At 56.4% G+C, this 16,302-nt stretch overlaps 1 protein-coding gene across 1 annotated transcript; it reads right to left on the bottom strand.

The window, feature by feature from the left end:
* Nucleotides 1-5,407: 5,407 nt before the first annotated feature.
* TMEM185B (transmembrane protein 185B) lies at nucleotides 5,408-8,180 on the bottom strand. Its single transcript, XM_032638453.1, has one exon. The coding sequence runs from the start codon at nucleotides 7,742-7,744 to the stop codon at nucleotides 6,692-6,694; it is 1,053 nt and encodes a 350-aa protein (XP_032494344.1). The 5' UTR covers nucleotides 7,745-8,180; the 3' UTR covers nucleotides 5,408-6,691.
* Between the last annotated feature and the right edge of the window lie 8,122 nt (nucleotides 8,181-16,302).

Genomic DNA, 16,302 nt, shown 5'->3' with positions numbered 1-16,302 from the left:
GCGGGGAGGCTCCCCAGCAGGCCTGGGAGGAGGTGGCTCTTCCAGTTGAGAAAGCCTCCCCAAACTGGCAGAAATCCTGCCACTTACAACTTAGACTCACTAGCTCCTGGAGGTTGGGGCCACTCTCCACGACCTTCGTGTTGGGGTGGGATCGCCCCCTCCAGAAAAATCTGGTCAAGTCCTAACCCCCAATACCCGCCATTGTGACCTTGTTTGGAAGCGGGGTCCAAGTCTTGGAGGGTCCCAAGCACAGGAGCTTCTGTCCCCATGGAGCCTGGGAGCATCGCCCTCCTGGTTCCTCCACCTGGGTGCTCTCTGACCACATACCAGTGGGAGTTGATGCAGGCTTCCTCACGTGGGCGTCATCCAACGCTGACTCCATTTCCAGCCCCTCTCCTCTCTCTGGGGGACGGGGTGAAAATTCCAAGTGTCTAATCACAATTTGGTCTTTCTGGTGACCAGCCCCACCCAGGAGCCACCCATCATCACCTCATGAGAACAAAAGATGCTCCCAGTACTTTTATCACTTAGGAACTTACAAGGGGTTCAGGAGCTCTGTGTCAGGGACCAGGGACAGAGACCAGTGTATATGTTTTCTGTGATCTCACATCACTGCACTTGGTACTCGGAAGGTGCTCGGGATATGTGAGCTGAGTGAGTGCTAGCCTTGGTCCCCTGCCTTTGGGCCTTTCGTGCTTAGTGGGTGGGACTGAATTGTGTCCCCCCCCCCCCGAAATTCATAAATCGAAACCCCACCTACCACTGTGATGGTAACAGGGCCTTTGGGAGGTAATTAGGTTTAGATGAGGTCATGAGGGTGGGGCCCCGTGATGGGGTTAGTGCCCTTATAAGAAGGGGCACCGGAGAGCTTGCTTCCTCTCTCTCGGCCCTGTGAGGTCACAGCTAGAACGGGACCATCTGCCAGCCAGGAAGAGAGCCCTCACCGGAATCTGAAGGAGCAGGACCTGGTCTCAGATGTCCAGCCCCCAGAACTGTGAGAAATAAATGTGTTGTTTACATCACCCACTTGTTGTTAAGTCGCCCAGTTTATAGTAGTCTTTCGTGGCAGCCTGAGCTGAGACTGTATTTTGGGCACATGGTTGTCACTTGACCTTGCGTGTGGGGACTGCTGCCCTCCCGAGCGAGGGGCCTGCGCCTTCTTCCTTTCTGGGTCTTTCCCTCCCACAGAACCTGGGGCTGGCCCCAGGCCGTCAGTGGAGCGCTGGGTGGCCTGCTGGCCTGCTCTCACCTGCCAGGAGTCCTCAAGCAGCGACCATAGGGCGGCAGGGTCTCGGGGACGTCCCAGGCAAGGCCCTGCCACCCCACCCATGACTTCTGCCCGAAGCCTCTGGGGAGGATGGTGGCCGTTCAGAGGCTCCTCCGCCTGCATGTCTGGCCCCGTTGGCCTCCTGAGCCTGGGACTTGGGTCGAGGTGGCCGTGGCCCTGGTCTCCCAGCTCTTAGGGGTGTGCCTGATGCTTCAGAGCCCTGTGGTTACAGCATGCACCTCTGGCCTGGGGCAGAGTCCGGCCTGGTCCTCAGAGTCAGCCGGCAGACCAGGCACAAGTGTCCTGTCCCAGGGGACAGGAGCTGGTCAGGGACCAAGGAGAGGGGCAAGTCAGGAAGTGATGCTCAGAACACTTAACCACCAGGACAGCAGGCCCCGCACCCCCCAAGCGAGAGTCCTGTCATCAAACAAGCTCACTGGGGGTGGGGGCATGGCAGGGCAGCCCAGGGTCGGGGGTGGGAGTTGGGGCAGGCCACAAGGGGTGGGACTTCAGCCACGTCCCATTGTCTTTCCAGAGAGTTGCTCAGGCCAAGAAGAGGATGGGTGGGGAGGGGTGCAGAGCCGAGGATGGAGGGCTGGCAGGACCCGTCCGCGGGAGGGGCAGCCCCTGCGCCCCGGCTGTGAGGGGACCAGCAGGGGCTGGGGGGGACAAGAGGTGCGATGGACCACGTGGCCCCAGATTCTGCACAAGGTGTCTGGACACAGGGTGGAGGCTGGGGGCGGCAGGGGAGCCCTGAACCACTGGGTGGAGGGAGGTGTTGCACCCCACTTCCCCTCCCCGGCCCTTCAGGCAGCGACTTAACCACAGGACATCCTGAGAAGACAGAGAAGGTGGCCCGTGAGCGCCGGGGGGGCCCGCTGTCCAACCCTGCTTCCCCTCGGCGGTCGGGGTCACTGCCCCCCCAGCCAACGCAGCTGCCCTGGGGGGGCCCTTGGGACAGTAGTGTTGCTGCCACAGAAGGAGCGGGGCTTCTGGCCAGAACCCCGGCGCTCCGCCAGGCCCCTCATTGTTTTAGGTGAAATTAAATGAAAAAGCAGCAGGACCAGCAAAGGGCTCGGGCTGCTCCAGAATGATGGTGGGAGTTACCCCACCGGTTACGTAACCGGAGCACCCGAGGTGCCCGCGGAGAACAGCAGGGTGGTGGAGGGTCGCAGGGGAGGGCGCACCCTATGAGCCGTGCCCGTCCACCACAGCGTGCAGAGTTGAACGCCTTTCACCCGATGTTCATTTTCCTTCCTCTCTCTTCCCCCCACTACAGTACAGGGCAGCGGTTCTCCAAGTTTCTGGTCACGGGACCGCTTCAACACTCTTAAACATTGGTGAGGACCCCAAGGCGCTTTTCTGTGAGTCGTTGCAGCATTTTCCATGGTACACGGGAAAGCCAATGACTTCAAAAAATATCACTTCTTTTAAGAACAGTAAGTCCATTACACGATAACTTTTTTTTAATGAAAAATAACAAGAAATGTGGTGAGTAGAGGAGTGGCATTGTTCTTGCACATTTGCAAACCTTTAGCGCCTGGCCTGGTGGAAGGCGGCCGCGTCCGGGACCCGCGCCCGCGTCTCACCTGCTGCAGAGCGTCGTCTCGGCTGAAGAATGAGGAGGGTCTGCTTCCCCCAGAGGTGTCGTGGGGAGGGAGGTGCTTGTGGACCCTGGGGTCCTCGGACTGCACTTGGAGGCCTGCTGTGGTGGTAACTTGAATCCACACATTCTAGGATATACGGAGAACATGCAGAGGAGGGAGTAGGCGGCCTGGATTAAGAGGAGGACGAGGGAGTCCATGGGGCAGCTCTGAGTCGTCGCCTCCTCCCTGGGGGAGGGCGGAGCCCCTGCTTGGCCGCGAGGCCAGCTGCGTCCGGCCAGACGGGAGCCGTGATCTTGAAGCGTGAGCTCATGAGGATGACGCGCGTCGGCTCTTGTCATTGGCCTTGGTCACCCAGCAGCTGCACACCCTCCCTCCTGGGCAGGCCCTCTCCAAGCGCCAAGGGGACCAGCTCACTTCCCCTCAGCTCTGGGGTCTGCGGGGCAAATGCACACCTGAGGTTTGCCCATCACACCTGCCTCCTGGTGCCTGAATCTTGACCTCACGGCAGCAGGGGCCACACTGGTGGCGGTGTCTCGTGGCCGGTGGTGGGGACCAGCTGGAGCGTCGTCACCACGTGGCCCCGGAGTTGCGAACTTGCTGGGGTTTCTGGCAACACGACTTCCCTCGGCCCCCACGCGCCTGCTGAGCTTGGTGCCGGCCTTCCTGCCAGCGTGCGAGCTCCCCGGATGCCCCTGGCAGCGTCCTGTCCAGCTCAGGCCTGGCGGGAGGCTCTGCTTCGTCCCTCACCAGCTGTGCCGCCAGGCCCGTCTAGACTCCGCTTCTTGTTTCCCAGCACCTCCTACCCGGCTGGTCCCCCTGAGCCCAGGCTGGACCTTTCCAGAGCATCCCGCAGGGCCCCCAGGGAAACCCTCGGAGTCCAGCACTGTCATAAACCCATCCCGGGCAGCGCCCCGTGACCCTCCACACTTTACAGAGGGCTGTGAATGCAGGCTTTTCCTCGTCTCACCTGAAATCCCCTCCCCACCCACCCCAGAGTCCCTGCTAACTGTTATTACAATATTAAACAGTGAACTTTAAGAATTACAGAATGTTTTTAAAATGGGGAAAATGTTTTACCACAAATTTTGTGATTTCTTTCCAGCCTTCAAAACTATCTTGCAACATCTGTGCAGACTGTGTCATTGTTCTTTGGGCTTGAATTGGCAACCCCCTGAGGTTGCGCTTGGCCTTGTGCTTGGGCCAACAGAACAGCGCACTTGTCATACAAGAGCAGGGGCTACAGGGGTGCTTGCAGGATTGGCTTGGCCTCTTGTGCTTCTGCCTTGAGAAAGGACATGCCCCTGGGACCCGGAACAGAATCAGGAGGGATGCGGGATGCTTCGTGGGACAGACCTGGACCACAGCCATGGCCCGGAGCATAAGTGCCAGACGCCCCGGAGCGAGAATCTGTAATTGGTAGGCCGCTGAGATTTTTGAGGTTGTTTGGCAGTAAAAGCTAAGCATCTTAACAGGAGAAACTAAAGAGTTACAGAATTTGACCCATGCTAAATACTGTGGATAGTCGAGTTGCAGCAGCAATTAAGTAAATCCCCAGGCACAGCTGAGACTGTATTAACTTTTACAGATGAAACAACTTTCTACAAGCTGTGACTCCCACTGTTTCTACTTAGTGGACTTGAGGCAGGAAAGAGGCCTGATGGGATGAGCAAGCTTGTCACTGCATCCAAGCAGTGGCTCTCCAACACCGGGCCACCTAGGGGTAGGAGGAGAGGAGGTGGGCTGGTTGAGTGTGGGGAGGGACCCCCCACCCCCAGGTTAGGAGGGATCGCTTTAGGTGTCAGCAAGCCCCTGGCCTCAAACTGTAACTAGGAGGGGCTGGTGATCCCACGGCTGCCCCCAAACCTGCCCTTCAATTCCTTCAGCAACCTCCTCCTTTGCTCCCATACCCTACCCAAGTGTAAGCCAAGGCCTTTGAGGTATCACTGGGGGCGGAAACAAAGGCGGGCCTGAAGTTCCGGGCAGAGGTCACCCCGAGGCCGGTAGCACCCTCCCAGGCATTCAGCATAGCCTGCTCTGGGCCCGGCCCCTCCCCCAGGCCGGCTGCTATGACGAGCACCACCTTCCCGTCAATTTTAATTGCGTGCTTTGTGCGTGCGGGCCGGGGCCACATTCGAGTTACTTTCCGATGGATCTGCACATCCATGTCTGGCTCAGAGTAGGTCCTCAACAAATATTTGCTGAGAAAGCAAATGAATGAATCCTTGCTCATGAAATGTCACACCCACTGCTGCTCAGGGCTGCCGGCTGGCAGAAGGTGGCTGTGTGCACGTGGTGACCTCGGGGCAGTTCTACGTGACCGAACTGAGCTGTGGCGCCCTCAGGCTTCCAGAGACCCAGGTTCCCACGGGTGGCTTTGCTGCTAGCGCGTCCTCTCACCAGGTAAACTGTTTGTTTATACTTAATTCAGGCGGACCGCAGCTGAGATCATTTTTACTAGGTTGCTAGTAAGAGAAACGGGTTCCCTCCAGCCTTCTCCCCAGTAATAACATCAATACTCCTTTTAACTTTAACCTTCTTTTGGAAGTATTTATTTGTTCTCAGTCAGAAGAACATTACTCTCCCAGGATCTGGTTTTTGCCCTTCTGATTCCCTGGTACCACCAGTACCTAAAGCAAAATTTAAAAAATAACCTGAACTATTACTTCCCTGTCGCTGCCAGATCAAAACGTTTGGACCTTAAAACAATACTTGATCCTGCTGACCATTTCCGGTTGAGGCCGCTCTCTCCAGCTTTCCAATAACAAGTACCAACACCACTTTATATCATGGCCAACTAATATTCTAAGATTCTTAGAAATGGACAAACCACCTGCTTCTTTTGGTTGTTTCTGAAGAGAAGAATTCAAGGTGCTAAATAAGTGTCACTTTAGGCTCTGGTACCACACTGGAGCATGTCACGTGTTCCCAAAGGATGGTGGCTCCTTCCAAGAGAGACCTCCAAGCTGTGCAGACGGAATCATCTAACACGTGAATATGAAGATCCTTGGGACTTTCAACCCCCATATTCACGCCTAGAATTTTAATAAGACCCCATGCCAGGTACAGATTCATGTTTTAAGCAGTCTTTAACAACATCTGCAGTAGACATCTATCTTCACATATAAACTTAAAAAAATACTTTAACATAATACACCGTACTGCACAGAACGAGAATTCAACATAATATGTTACAGTGCTAAAATAGTCATATAAATATCATATATGGATGGATTCACTGCATTAGAAAAATTCAATTAGGCTACTAAAAACCAGTATCGGCAAAACCCAAAGAAAAACCATTCTAACAGTAGGAACACTAAAAATAACAACTATGAGGCTTATATGCAAGTGGTGGGAAAGAGAATTCTTTACATTTGCTACTGTCACAACAGGCACAACCTGAAATACAGTTTTACGTTAGCAGTGTATAAAAATACTTTTCAAAACAATACTTTTGATAGGTACAGTACCACTTTAAAAAAACCCAGCTGTGTAGTCACTCCATTTGAGGACCTACCTAAACAATTCTATTTACTGCTCTCAGCTAGCTCGCGAACACCAGCCTAGAGAACAAGCTCCTCACATACGGAGGCACACTGCACGCACACACAGCTGTGCAGTCCAATAACCTCCTACATCTCTGGTGAATACTGATGAGTCACTGACAGGCATCTATCTCAAACAAGGCATGAAATGATGTTTGGAGCCTGTTTTCAGTTCCAGGTTTGGCATGGATGAGCAAAAGAGGACAAGGGAAGGTGGATTTTGTGTGTATACGGTTTCTCTTCCACTAGCGGACACGCCCCAGAAGACGGGTTTAATCCGGCATATCAATACTTAACTTGGGGGGTGGGGGAACATATTTTCCAGGGCTCTGGGTTATCACCACCCTGGCCTTCTTTCCAAACAGCGGAGCGATTTTAGGCGCTTCTGGAGCCACTGTTTCTTCAGCATCTTCACTATCTTCATGATGTAGATCATAGGAAATGTTCCCATATTCTCTTAAAAATGGGAAAACTTCGAGCAGAAACTGACAGAAATCTCTGCGAATACCAAACCACCAGTGGTTGCCCCCTTTCCGCCTAAACGTGGTGGCCGTCAACGTGATTAACGAAAGCCAGAGGGGGACGAATATGGAGATGAAGGAGAACGCGTTGTGGCCGTCCAGCCTGTGCACCAGCAGAACCTCGAAGGTGAGCAGGGGCACCACGATCGTTATCCAGCTGATGGCCATGGTCACATGTGTTCTTCGCTGCTCGGCAACCACATCCAGGGAGCGCAGAAACAGGAGGGACCAGACGATGTAATACAGGACCACCAGGCAGAGGAACGACATGAGGATCCAGAGGGGCACAAACACCACCAGCCACGGCCAGTGGATGATCCGGTCCAGCCTCAGGGCGATGAAGATGAACTGCAGGATGTTTACGGAGCACAGGATCTCCAGCTCCAGGGACCGGTCGTGTCGGAAGCCCCACACGCAGGCGGCCACGGACACGGGGGACACGAAGAAGAGCGGCATGAAGACCAGCAGCCAGAAGTGGGTCCCCCGCTCCACCCTGTCGCAAACCAGGACCTCGAACATGAGCAGCAGCAGATGGATGCCCACGGCGATCAGCATGGCCTTGAACTCCACGCAGGCCTCCCCCTCCGCGCGGTAGCGCGGGTTCCGCGCCCAGACGCCCGCGCCCACCGAGGCGCCCGCGAGGACCAGGAGCTTCCACAGCCAGATGGGGGCGAACACGGCCCAGTAGTTCCACTGGATGACGCCGTCCAGGCGGAGTGGCAGCAGCACGGAGAAGAGCAGCAGGCAGGCGTAGATGAGGAACTTACTCGGATTGAAGTCCTGGAACAGGCCCCTGGGGTTCATGGCGAGGCCGCTGCCCGCTCCCCGGCGGGCGCCGCGTCTGCGCCGTTCCCGGCCCGCCGCTTCCCCCGCCGGCCAGCGACGGCTCTCGGCGGGCAGCAGCCGGGAACCGGCCGGGAGCAGCTTCCGGCCCGCGGCGCCGAGGAGCCGGAACACGTGCGCGCGCGGTCACGTGGCTCGGCCGGAAGCGCGTTGGGCAGGGCTTGCGCGCCCGCCCTCCCCCGGCGACCGGCGGGGGCGGCCGGCGCGGAGTCGGCGAGCGGGGTCCTCTCTCCGCCCCGGTGCCCGCCTTCACCCCGTACCCATTTGCAAAGCAGCTACTGCGTGTGGCGCCGGGAGGGTCGGGGCGGGCGACTCGGGCCGGGTGCCTGGCGCGGTGCTGACGCCGCGGCCGGCCCGTTGGCAGCGAGCGGGCCGCGACCTCGGGCGGACGCTTCCTGGCGGCGCCGGGAGCAGGGAGGTGGGAGTGAGCTCACATCCTCCGGGCCGGACCAGGGGCGGGGCCGGGCCAGGGGCGGGGCCGGACCAGGGGCGGGGCCGAGGAGCGGTGGGCGCGGCCTGCTGCGGGTGCCCCACCCTCGCCCGCTGCCGACCCAGGGGCTCCTGCCCCCGCCGGGGAGGCTTGGCGCCGAGCGCGCTGAGGCGGGGAACGGTGTGGGCGCGAGGCCGGTCGCGTGTGGGGGGTAGCGAGCGGGGCAGTGGGTGCCGTGACTGTGAAAGCGCTGGGCGGGCGTGCGCGCGCACGTTAGGTGGCGGGTCTGTGCCGGGGAAGGGGGGGCCCCGTGGGTGCGGTCTGCGCCCGGAGCGGGGTGCGGGGCTGTACCTGGAACGGACGGCTTCGGCTTCCGGGGCCGGGCCCCACCTGGCGGGGCACCGGCAGTCGTCGGGCTGCCACGGTCCAGTCTCGGGAGCTGGCTTCCCCCAGTCGGCATCCACATGGTGTTGGTGAGGCCGGGTGCGGACCTCTCCCAAAACTCTCCCAAAGCTTCACCACCCTCACCTCAGCCGGGGCAGTGGGGCATTCTCGGGAAGGGATTCCCGGCCGAGTGAGCCCTGCCAGGCCTCAGGGTTCAGCCCCGATCTCAGACACGTGTCTTCAGGGCCCCTAATTTGTGAGGAGCCCCTTGGGAGTCATTGTGGGGAGACCGTTAGCTGAGTGGGGTGCCAGCCTCTCACCCCCAACCCCTTCCTCCCATCCTGAGTCGCTCTAACATGTCTGTCGTGCACCTTGGATTTTCTTTTAATGTTCCCTTTCAGAAAGGGATTTGTCAGCTAAAACAAAATTTTTAATTCCAAACCCCTCTACCAACCCAACTATGAAGTGGGCTAATAGAAGCCCTTGGGACCGTTTCGAGGATGAATGAATACATGGAAAACACTTTGCGTTTAAAGACATGTGAGATATCAATGTTACCACAGTGGGGGAAGTAAAGCCTCCAGAGGGGAGGGGCCGGCTGACAACTCCACAGGGAGATGGTGGCCCGGCCAGGTCCTCTGGACCCTGTTGAGACAGGCAGGAATCCTGTGGCCAGATGACCTCAGGGCCTTTGCTGCCGGCTTTGTGGCAAAGATGGGAGTTTGGAGGGTGTTTGCTCCTCTCTGCGGACCCTCAGGCGCCTGGTTCTCCTCGTCCAGGAGGGGCATCTTGCCATGGCCCCTTACCATCTGATGTGTCCTTGCTGCCCCCCTCCTGAGAGAGGTCAGAGCCCGCTTCCGGGTTTGAGGTGGGGACACAAGGAAAGGGCTGCTGTCTGCCGGCCCCTTAGCCAGCTCTCCCGGGCCCCCAGGCCTGGGCTCTCTCTTCTGTACATGGATGCTTCTCCTTGGCTGTTTTCCCTAATGTGGCCAGTCTCTCAGGGACCTGCTCTTGTTCTTTTTTTGGCCGGGCCACGAGGCGTGCTGGACCCTAGTTCCCTGACCAGGGATCGAACCCAGGCCCCCTGCAGTGGAAGCACAGAGTCCTAACTACTGGACCGCCAGGGAAGTGTCTGCCCTTGTCTTCATGTTGACCGTTAAAGCTAACAGATTGTTTGCTCTGTGCCAGGGGCTGGCGACCCAGCCACTCGTGAGGCTGGCACACACCTCAGAGCGTAAAGGCTTTCATTTACAGAGCGCGCGTGTGTGTGTGTGTGTGTGTATGTGTGTGTGTGTGTGTGTGTGTGTGTCAGTGCCCGGGTCCCCCAGCGCAGGCCTGCCATGCTGAGTCAGAGTGGGGACGTGAGATGTGTCCCCATCCCACCACCTCACCGTGAGTCCACCTCACGGTGGACTCTCAGTTTCCAGTTGTGGCCGTAACAGCTTGCTGCAAACGTAGCAGCTGACAACAGTGCCTGTGAGTCGGGAGTCTGGGCGTTGGGTGCTCAGCGGGTTCTCTGCTCGAGTCTCACGGGCCGGAATCGAGGACTGCGGTCCCCCTTCTGGAGGCTCTGGTGGGAATCGGCTTCCAGGTTCATTTAGCTTCTCTGAGTTCAGTTCCCTGGAATTGTATGTGGGACTGAGGTTCCCATTTCCTTGCCAGCCGTCAGCTGAGGATGGCTCTCAGCCACCCGCATCCCTGGTCGGGGACCCCTTCACAGCCACCAATGTTGGGCTGAGTCCTTCTCCCACTGTTGAATCTCTCCGGCTCAGCCTCCTGCGGCCTCTCTGCTGCCTGCCTTTTCTGTTTTTAAGGACTCGTGTGACTGCGTTGGGCCCAGCTAGATGGTCAGTCCCCCCGCCCCAACCCTGAGCAGCTGGGACTAGGACAGGAGTCTGGGTGGGACCACAGCCCCCTGGCCCCAGGAGGCAGGATCCCCCCGCTGAATGTCCTCCAAGTAGGTGGCTGGGGCAGGGGGGTGACCTGGACGGAAAGCCCAGGGACATCTTCCCTTTCAGGCCCATTTGGATTTGCTTACATCGGCTTCTTCACAAGGAGGCCGCAGCCCACCTGGCCCTTTGTGTCACCCTCGGCGCCCCAGTGCCCCTTGTCCCCCATCCCCCAGGCTAGCGTGCAAATCCTGGCGCTGCTGTCCCTAAGCTCCGTGACCTTGGCAAGCAGCCCAGCCTCCGGCCCCCATCTGTGAGATGGAGATAACCTCACAAAATTGTGAGGGTAAAACGAAACAATGTGCTCACTGATCCTGCCCCGTGGGCGGCTGTCGTTTCTGTCTTGGCTGTCGTTTCTGTCTTGGCTTCCTCCTTCGGGAAGCCTGTCCTCCCTGCCGTGCGATCAGTCCCGGGGCTCACAGCGCTCTCCTTGCTCGCCCGGCTGTCCCTGGCACCCTCTGCATCTCCCAAGGGCAGGGCCCCATCTTTCATGTCCGTATCCGCAGTTTCTAGCACAGGCCTGTACACAGTAAACGTGTCCAGGAAAGCACAGGCGGGCAGGAAGGACGCAGCTGACGCGGCATCTTTTCCACGTGCTGAGCAGCGGGCCAGAACAGCTTGTGAGCCCAGAGGTGCTGGGTTTGCAGGGAGGAGTCTGGGCTCCCACGAGGACACCTTGGCGCAGCTCAGCCCCTCGTACCTGCGCTGGGCTCAGTATTTCAAAGCTCTGTGTCATCTGAAGCTCGTGTGGTGGCAGAGGTGTGACTCTCATTTCACAGGTGGGGAAACTATACGCGGCCACAGTCTTCTGCTGAACTTGCAGCTGCAGACTTTCTTCTGAGCCCTGCTGTTGGCTCCGCTGGTAGCCCGGCCTGTGCGGTAGCTCAGTCCGGTGAGAATGGCCCCGCTAAAGACCCAGACTCTGGTTGGGACCCCTGGAGACTTAGCCTCACGTTTTAGCAGCTTCTCCTCAACTAGTGTATTCATTTAACAGATATGTATCGAGCATCTGCCCTGTGCCCTGGGCCCCATCCTGACATGGGATGCAGCATTGCTCAGCTCCGACCGCTTCTCCCGTGCAGGCCCCTTCCCAGTTCAGGAATCACCTCCTCCAAGAAGCCCTCCCTGACCAGCCCCTCCTTACGTACATCACCCTGTTTTGTTTCTCCTGTTTCCTATATGGTCACTAAATACATGCTCACTTTAGGAAAATCCAGAAAGTGAAGAGTTGTTTAGAGAGAGAGAGAAAACTCTGGTCTTACTACCTACAGAAAATCCATATTAACATTTTAGTGTAGTTCCTTCCAGCTGGTCACGTCTGCAAAGACATGTCATTATCCACATGCCATTTTATTCTGCTTTTTGGTTTAACACGAATTCTGTGACTCACTTATTTACACGTCTCTGGATCATGCACCGATGGTGTCTTACAGGCGCCGTTAGCCTGTGTTGAAACTCAGCTCTTCCAAAGGGGTCCTGTTTGCTTCTGACGGTCACCTGGGGGCACTGCCAACTCCAGAAGACTTTGCATTCAATTTCAAATAAATTCGGTTACAGCATTTGCTCGAGGTGTCTTCAGTGTGATGAAATATACCACAAAGAGAAGCACGTCTCAGTTGCCCGTAAACACATCTTTATGAGCACCTATGTAACGGCTGCACATTGCCTCACCGGGGTTGCCTGCCATCCTCTCCTAGTCCCTTGCTGTGTCTTGGGGTAATTTGTGTTCTTTTCTGTGGTCTTTCTTACTCGACACAGCTTCCTTTGCACTCAGATGATTTCTTTCAGGTAATTCCCGGAAATCGAATTGCCAGACTGAAGAAATGAATATTCCAAAGACCCTTGACACATAAAGCCTAGTGTTTTCGGAGGTTGATTTTTTTTTTTTTCTTTCTTCTGTGTCATCTTTGCAGAAACAGAGTTGGTGCGAATCTGCCTGTACTGGCAGCAGCTGGCCGAGTGCTTTCGGGCTGGGAAACTCCACAGAGGTGAAGAATTAACGTTAACGAGGTAAAAAGGCCGAAATCAAAGGTAGACTCAGGTGTCGGGCTGCATAAGATTGAACGTCAACTGAAAACTAGGAATGGCTTTGACATGTGTGTGTGCGGTCAGTGGTTTACTGGGGTCGATCACAGTGACCTCCAAATGTTAGGAACCCATAAACTGAGCCCTGGGATAATTTAATTTAATTTAATCCGAATAGAGTTAAACCTTATTTATTTATTTTTGGCTGCGTTGGGTCTTCGTCGCTGCTTGTGGGCTTTCTCCAGTTGCAGCGAGCAGGGGCTACTCTTCGGTGCGCTGCGCGGGCTTCTCATTGCGGTGGCTTCTCTTGTTGCGGAGCACGGGCTGTAGGTGTGCGGGCTCCAGTAGTTGTGGCACACGGGCTCAGTAGCTGTGGCACACGGGCTTAGTTACTCCGCGGCATGTGGGATCTTCCTGGACCAGGGCTTGAACCCGTGTCCCCTGCGCCACCAGGGAAGTCCCAGGAGTTAAACTTTATTAGTTCAAACTCTTTTTTGTGGTTGTGGTTAGAAGCTTCCTGAATGATGGAATGTTGTTCAACAAATGGTAGGCCGCTCAAGCATCCACCGTTTGTACTTAAATTGGCACCACCAGAACTTCCCTGGTGCCCAGTGGTTAAGACTGTCCTCCCAGTGCACGGAGCCCAGGGTTGATCCCTGGTCCAGGAACTAGATCCCACATGCTGCAACTAAGGAGCCTGCTTGCTGCAACTAAGACCCGGTGCAACCAGAATAAAAATAAATAAATATTTAAATAAATAAATTGGCACACCTCGATATCTTCAACAGTTTGCACGTGTCATCCGAGCCTTCTCCAGTCTCATGTACGCTATTAATTTACTCGGCCAAAGAGTCCTCTGTGACGCTGAGATAGCCCTCGCTCCTGCTCTCACCTGGATTTGTTGTAAATTGCGGGCTGGTGTGTCGTGGATGGATGCTGTCTTTACCGGGGCAGAAACAAGACTGTCAAATTTGGGTCACGATTTCACCCTGGGTGCCTCTCATTCTTTCACTGACTGGTGTGAAGTAGCAAACAATAATAAACAAACCAGTAAACACAAGAAATGCCTCTGCCTGTCCTTCAGAGCCAGGCCCTGCAGTCACCCCAGGAACCACAGGGGGCTCCTGCTTTTAGAAGGCTGTCAGTCTGGCATGGGGGGCACAGGGGGACACGGGGTCACAGGGTGTGGTGTCCCTGCTGCACAGCTTCAGTGGCTTCTCGTTTCTCAGGACCAAAGCCAAGCGCCCCCCTGCCCTTCAAGGCCTGGTGGATCAGCCTCCGCCAATCTCTCTGGCCTCATCTGACCGCTTGGCCCACGGCTGCCTCAGGGGCGTCGTGGGCTTGCGTGCCCGCGCAGATGCCTCCCCGGGGGATGTGGCACTGAGCCTGGCCCCGCACACGGGCTTCAGGCCGTCCACGCGTACCCCCTCTGTGGTCGCCTCTAGGACTGGTAAGTGCCAGGCCCGCGGCCTTGGCCCCAAGGACTGTTTACTCCGTCATACAGGCAGAGGGCACAGACACGGCACACCCAGAGAGCCGTCCAGAGGTCCCTGGGCTGAAAGGGACTAAAAGTCAGCTGAAAATGAGAAATAAAGAAGCACTGGGAGTACGCCGTAGGGTGAAGGTTGGGTGATGGGGGCAGGAAGCTGGAACAGAGCCTGGAACTAGACCGATGCTGGGAGGCCCCTGGGGCGGCGGTCCCCGACCTTCCCGGCACCAGGGACCGGTTTCGTGGAAGACAGTTTTTCCACGGTGAGGGGGGCACGGATGGTTCAGGCGGTGATGCGAGCCACGGGGAGCAATGGGGAGCGGCAGGTGAATGTTCGCTCGCCCGCCCGCCGCTCACCTCCTGCTGTGCCGCCCGGCTGCTAACAGGCTACCCACCGGTACCGGTCCGCGGCACGGAGGTCGGGGACGCCTGCCCTGGGGTATTTCAGGCGAGTCACGGAAGGGACCGCCTGGATTCAAATCCCAGCTCTGTCATTCAAGCAGACGACCCAGCGCCTGTGAGGCTTGGGTTTCTCCTCGGTGGGACGGGGATGGTAATGTTAGCCTCATGGGATGGAGGTGGGAAGACGGAGGTGTAGGGCTGGCACATCCGGTCCATGACCAGTATCTGTACACACACCCCTACTTCCTCTATCACCTAAAGGAGAACTTCAGTTCTGTTAGTTAAATAACTAACCCAGATGACTGGCAACTAATTCACTTCTCCACCCTGGGCCCAGGTCTGCTTTACCAGTTAAGGGGCCAGGGCAGGACAGAAGTCTCCAAGTTCAGGTCCCAACGCAGCCCTGCTGACTCAACCTCAACCCAGACTCCCCAAATCAGAGTTCTGGGGGGGCAGCAGCTGGAATCCGAACTTTTTCAAAGCTCCCCAGAGGACTCCAGCGTGCAGCAGGCTCTCGGAACCCTCGGCCAAATGGCCCCTGAAATGTCGTCTTAGCCCTGAGGGTCTGTATTTCTTTTCCCACCAGATGCCCCATGCCGCCTCTGTGGGGGTCTGGCGTCCGTGCATCTGGTCCAGAGCTCACCTCCTGCTTTCATCAGAGATGGGACGGTTCACCTGCTGCTGACTCAGGTGATGAGACCACGAGGCGGGACCACTAAGTCTAGGAATAAATCTCTAGCCCCCGCCCCAGTGCCCAGCCCTGGAGGTGGTTCAAGGAGAGGAAACAGCCAACCTCTGAGCCCGGTGCTGCTTTCTCACCACGAAATATCTGAATCTAAATGGAAAATACATATTTAGGCTTGGAGATGCATCACAGGATCAAAACCGAGCCCAAGCAATCCCTTCCTTCTCGTGTAGCAAAGAAAATGAAATTCTGCAGGGTTCCGGCTGGTCTTAGATTTTTTCCCTTTTAAGAACATAAAATTACTTACCTGTCGCTGAGGTTCGTTCCATGTTGCCCCTAACCGCTGTAAACTTCCCGGCTTTATCTAGGGAGCCCTCAGGGCGGTGAATTACTGTTCACAGAATGAATTCCTATTGCAAATCCAGCATTAGCAGATTTCCCCCATGAAGACAGATAATTTCTTGAACTCCAAGTGATTTTATGGAGCAGGGGGTTGAGGGAAAGAGGTTTTACTTTACAGTCTCTAAGTGGATGATTTAAAAAAGCTCAGTAAAATGGTTTTACTGGCCATCAGGGCCACCACAACAGATGTATCCACAAAGGAAACGCCATCAATTACCCGTTGGGATGCTGGGGTGTGTGGGGAGCGGAGGTACGAAGAACACCTAGGATGTTTTTCTTAATTAACAACAAACATGAACGCATTTGGAAGTAAATAGAAGGCCCAGTTTTCCCCTTTGGGGCTGAGAGGGTCTTCGGGAGCAAGAGGCAGGAAAACAGTTTTCACTGTTAAATACGATACCGATGAGCATGGCAGTGACAGAGTAAGAAGAACCGCGGTTTATTCGCATGGGGAGGGGGCGCTCACATTCCGGGTGGACACTGACCGAGTGTCTGACCAGGGCCACGGCCGGGCTGTGGACCCGGGGTCCCTGCCCTTCACTGCCCTGTCTGCACAATAGCTCAGGGAGAAGACAGAGCACCGTCCACACTAGCGCTAAGTCGGACACACAGCCAGGAAAAACCCAGAGGGTTTCTGCCAAACAGCTGGTGAGAAGTTGTTTGCTTGCTTGTTTGTTTTTCCCTGTCATTTTATTACAGTGACGTTTAACAGCAGAGGAAAGTCACATGACCTTGGTGGATCGAGAAGTTGGC

This window comes from Phocoena sinus, chromosome 7 (assembly GCF_008692025.1).
Source record: "Phocoena sinus isolate mPhoSin1 chromosome 7, mPhoSin1.pri, whole genome shotgun sequence".
Taxonomy (NCBI): domain Eukaryota; kingdom Metazoa; phylum Chordata; class Mammalia; order Artiodactyla; family Phocoenidae; genus Phocoena; species Phocoena sinus.
The sequence above is the reverse complement of the archived record's forward strand: the minus strand, read 5'-3'. Positions and strand labels throughout refer to the sequence as shown.

Excerpts from the sequence above, each read along its gene's own strand:
- TMEM185B (XM_032638453.1), bottom strand. The coding sequence starts at position 7,744 with ATGAACCCCAGGGGCCTGTTCCAGGACTTCAATCCGAGTAAGTTCCTC.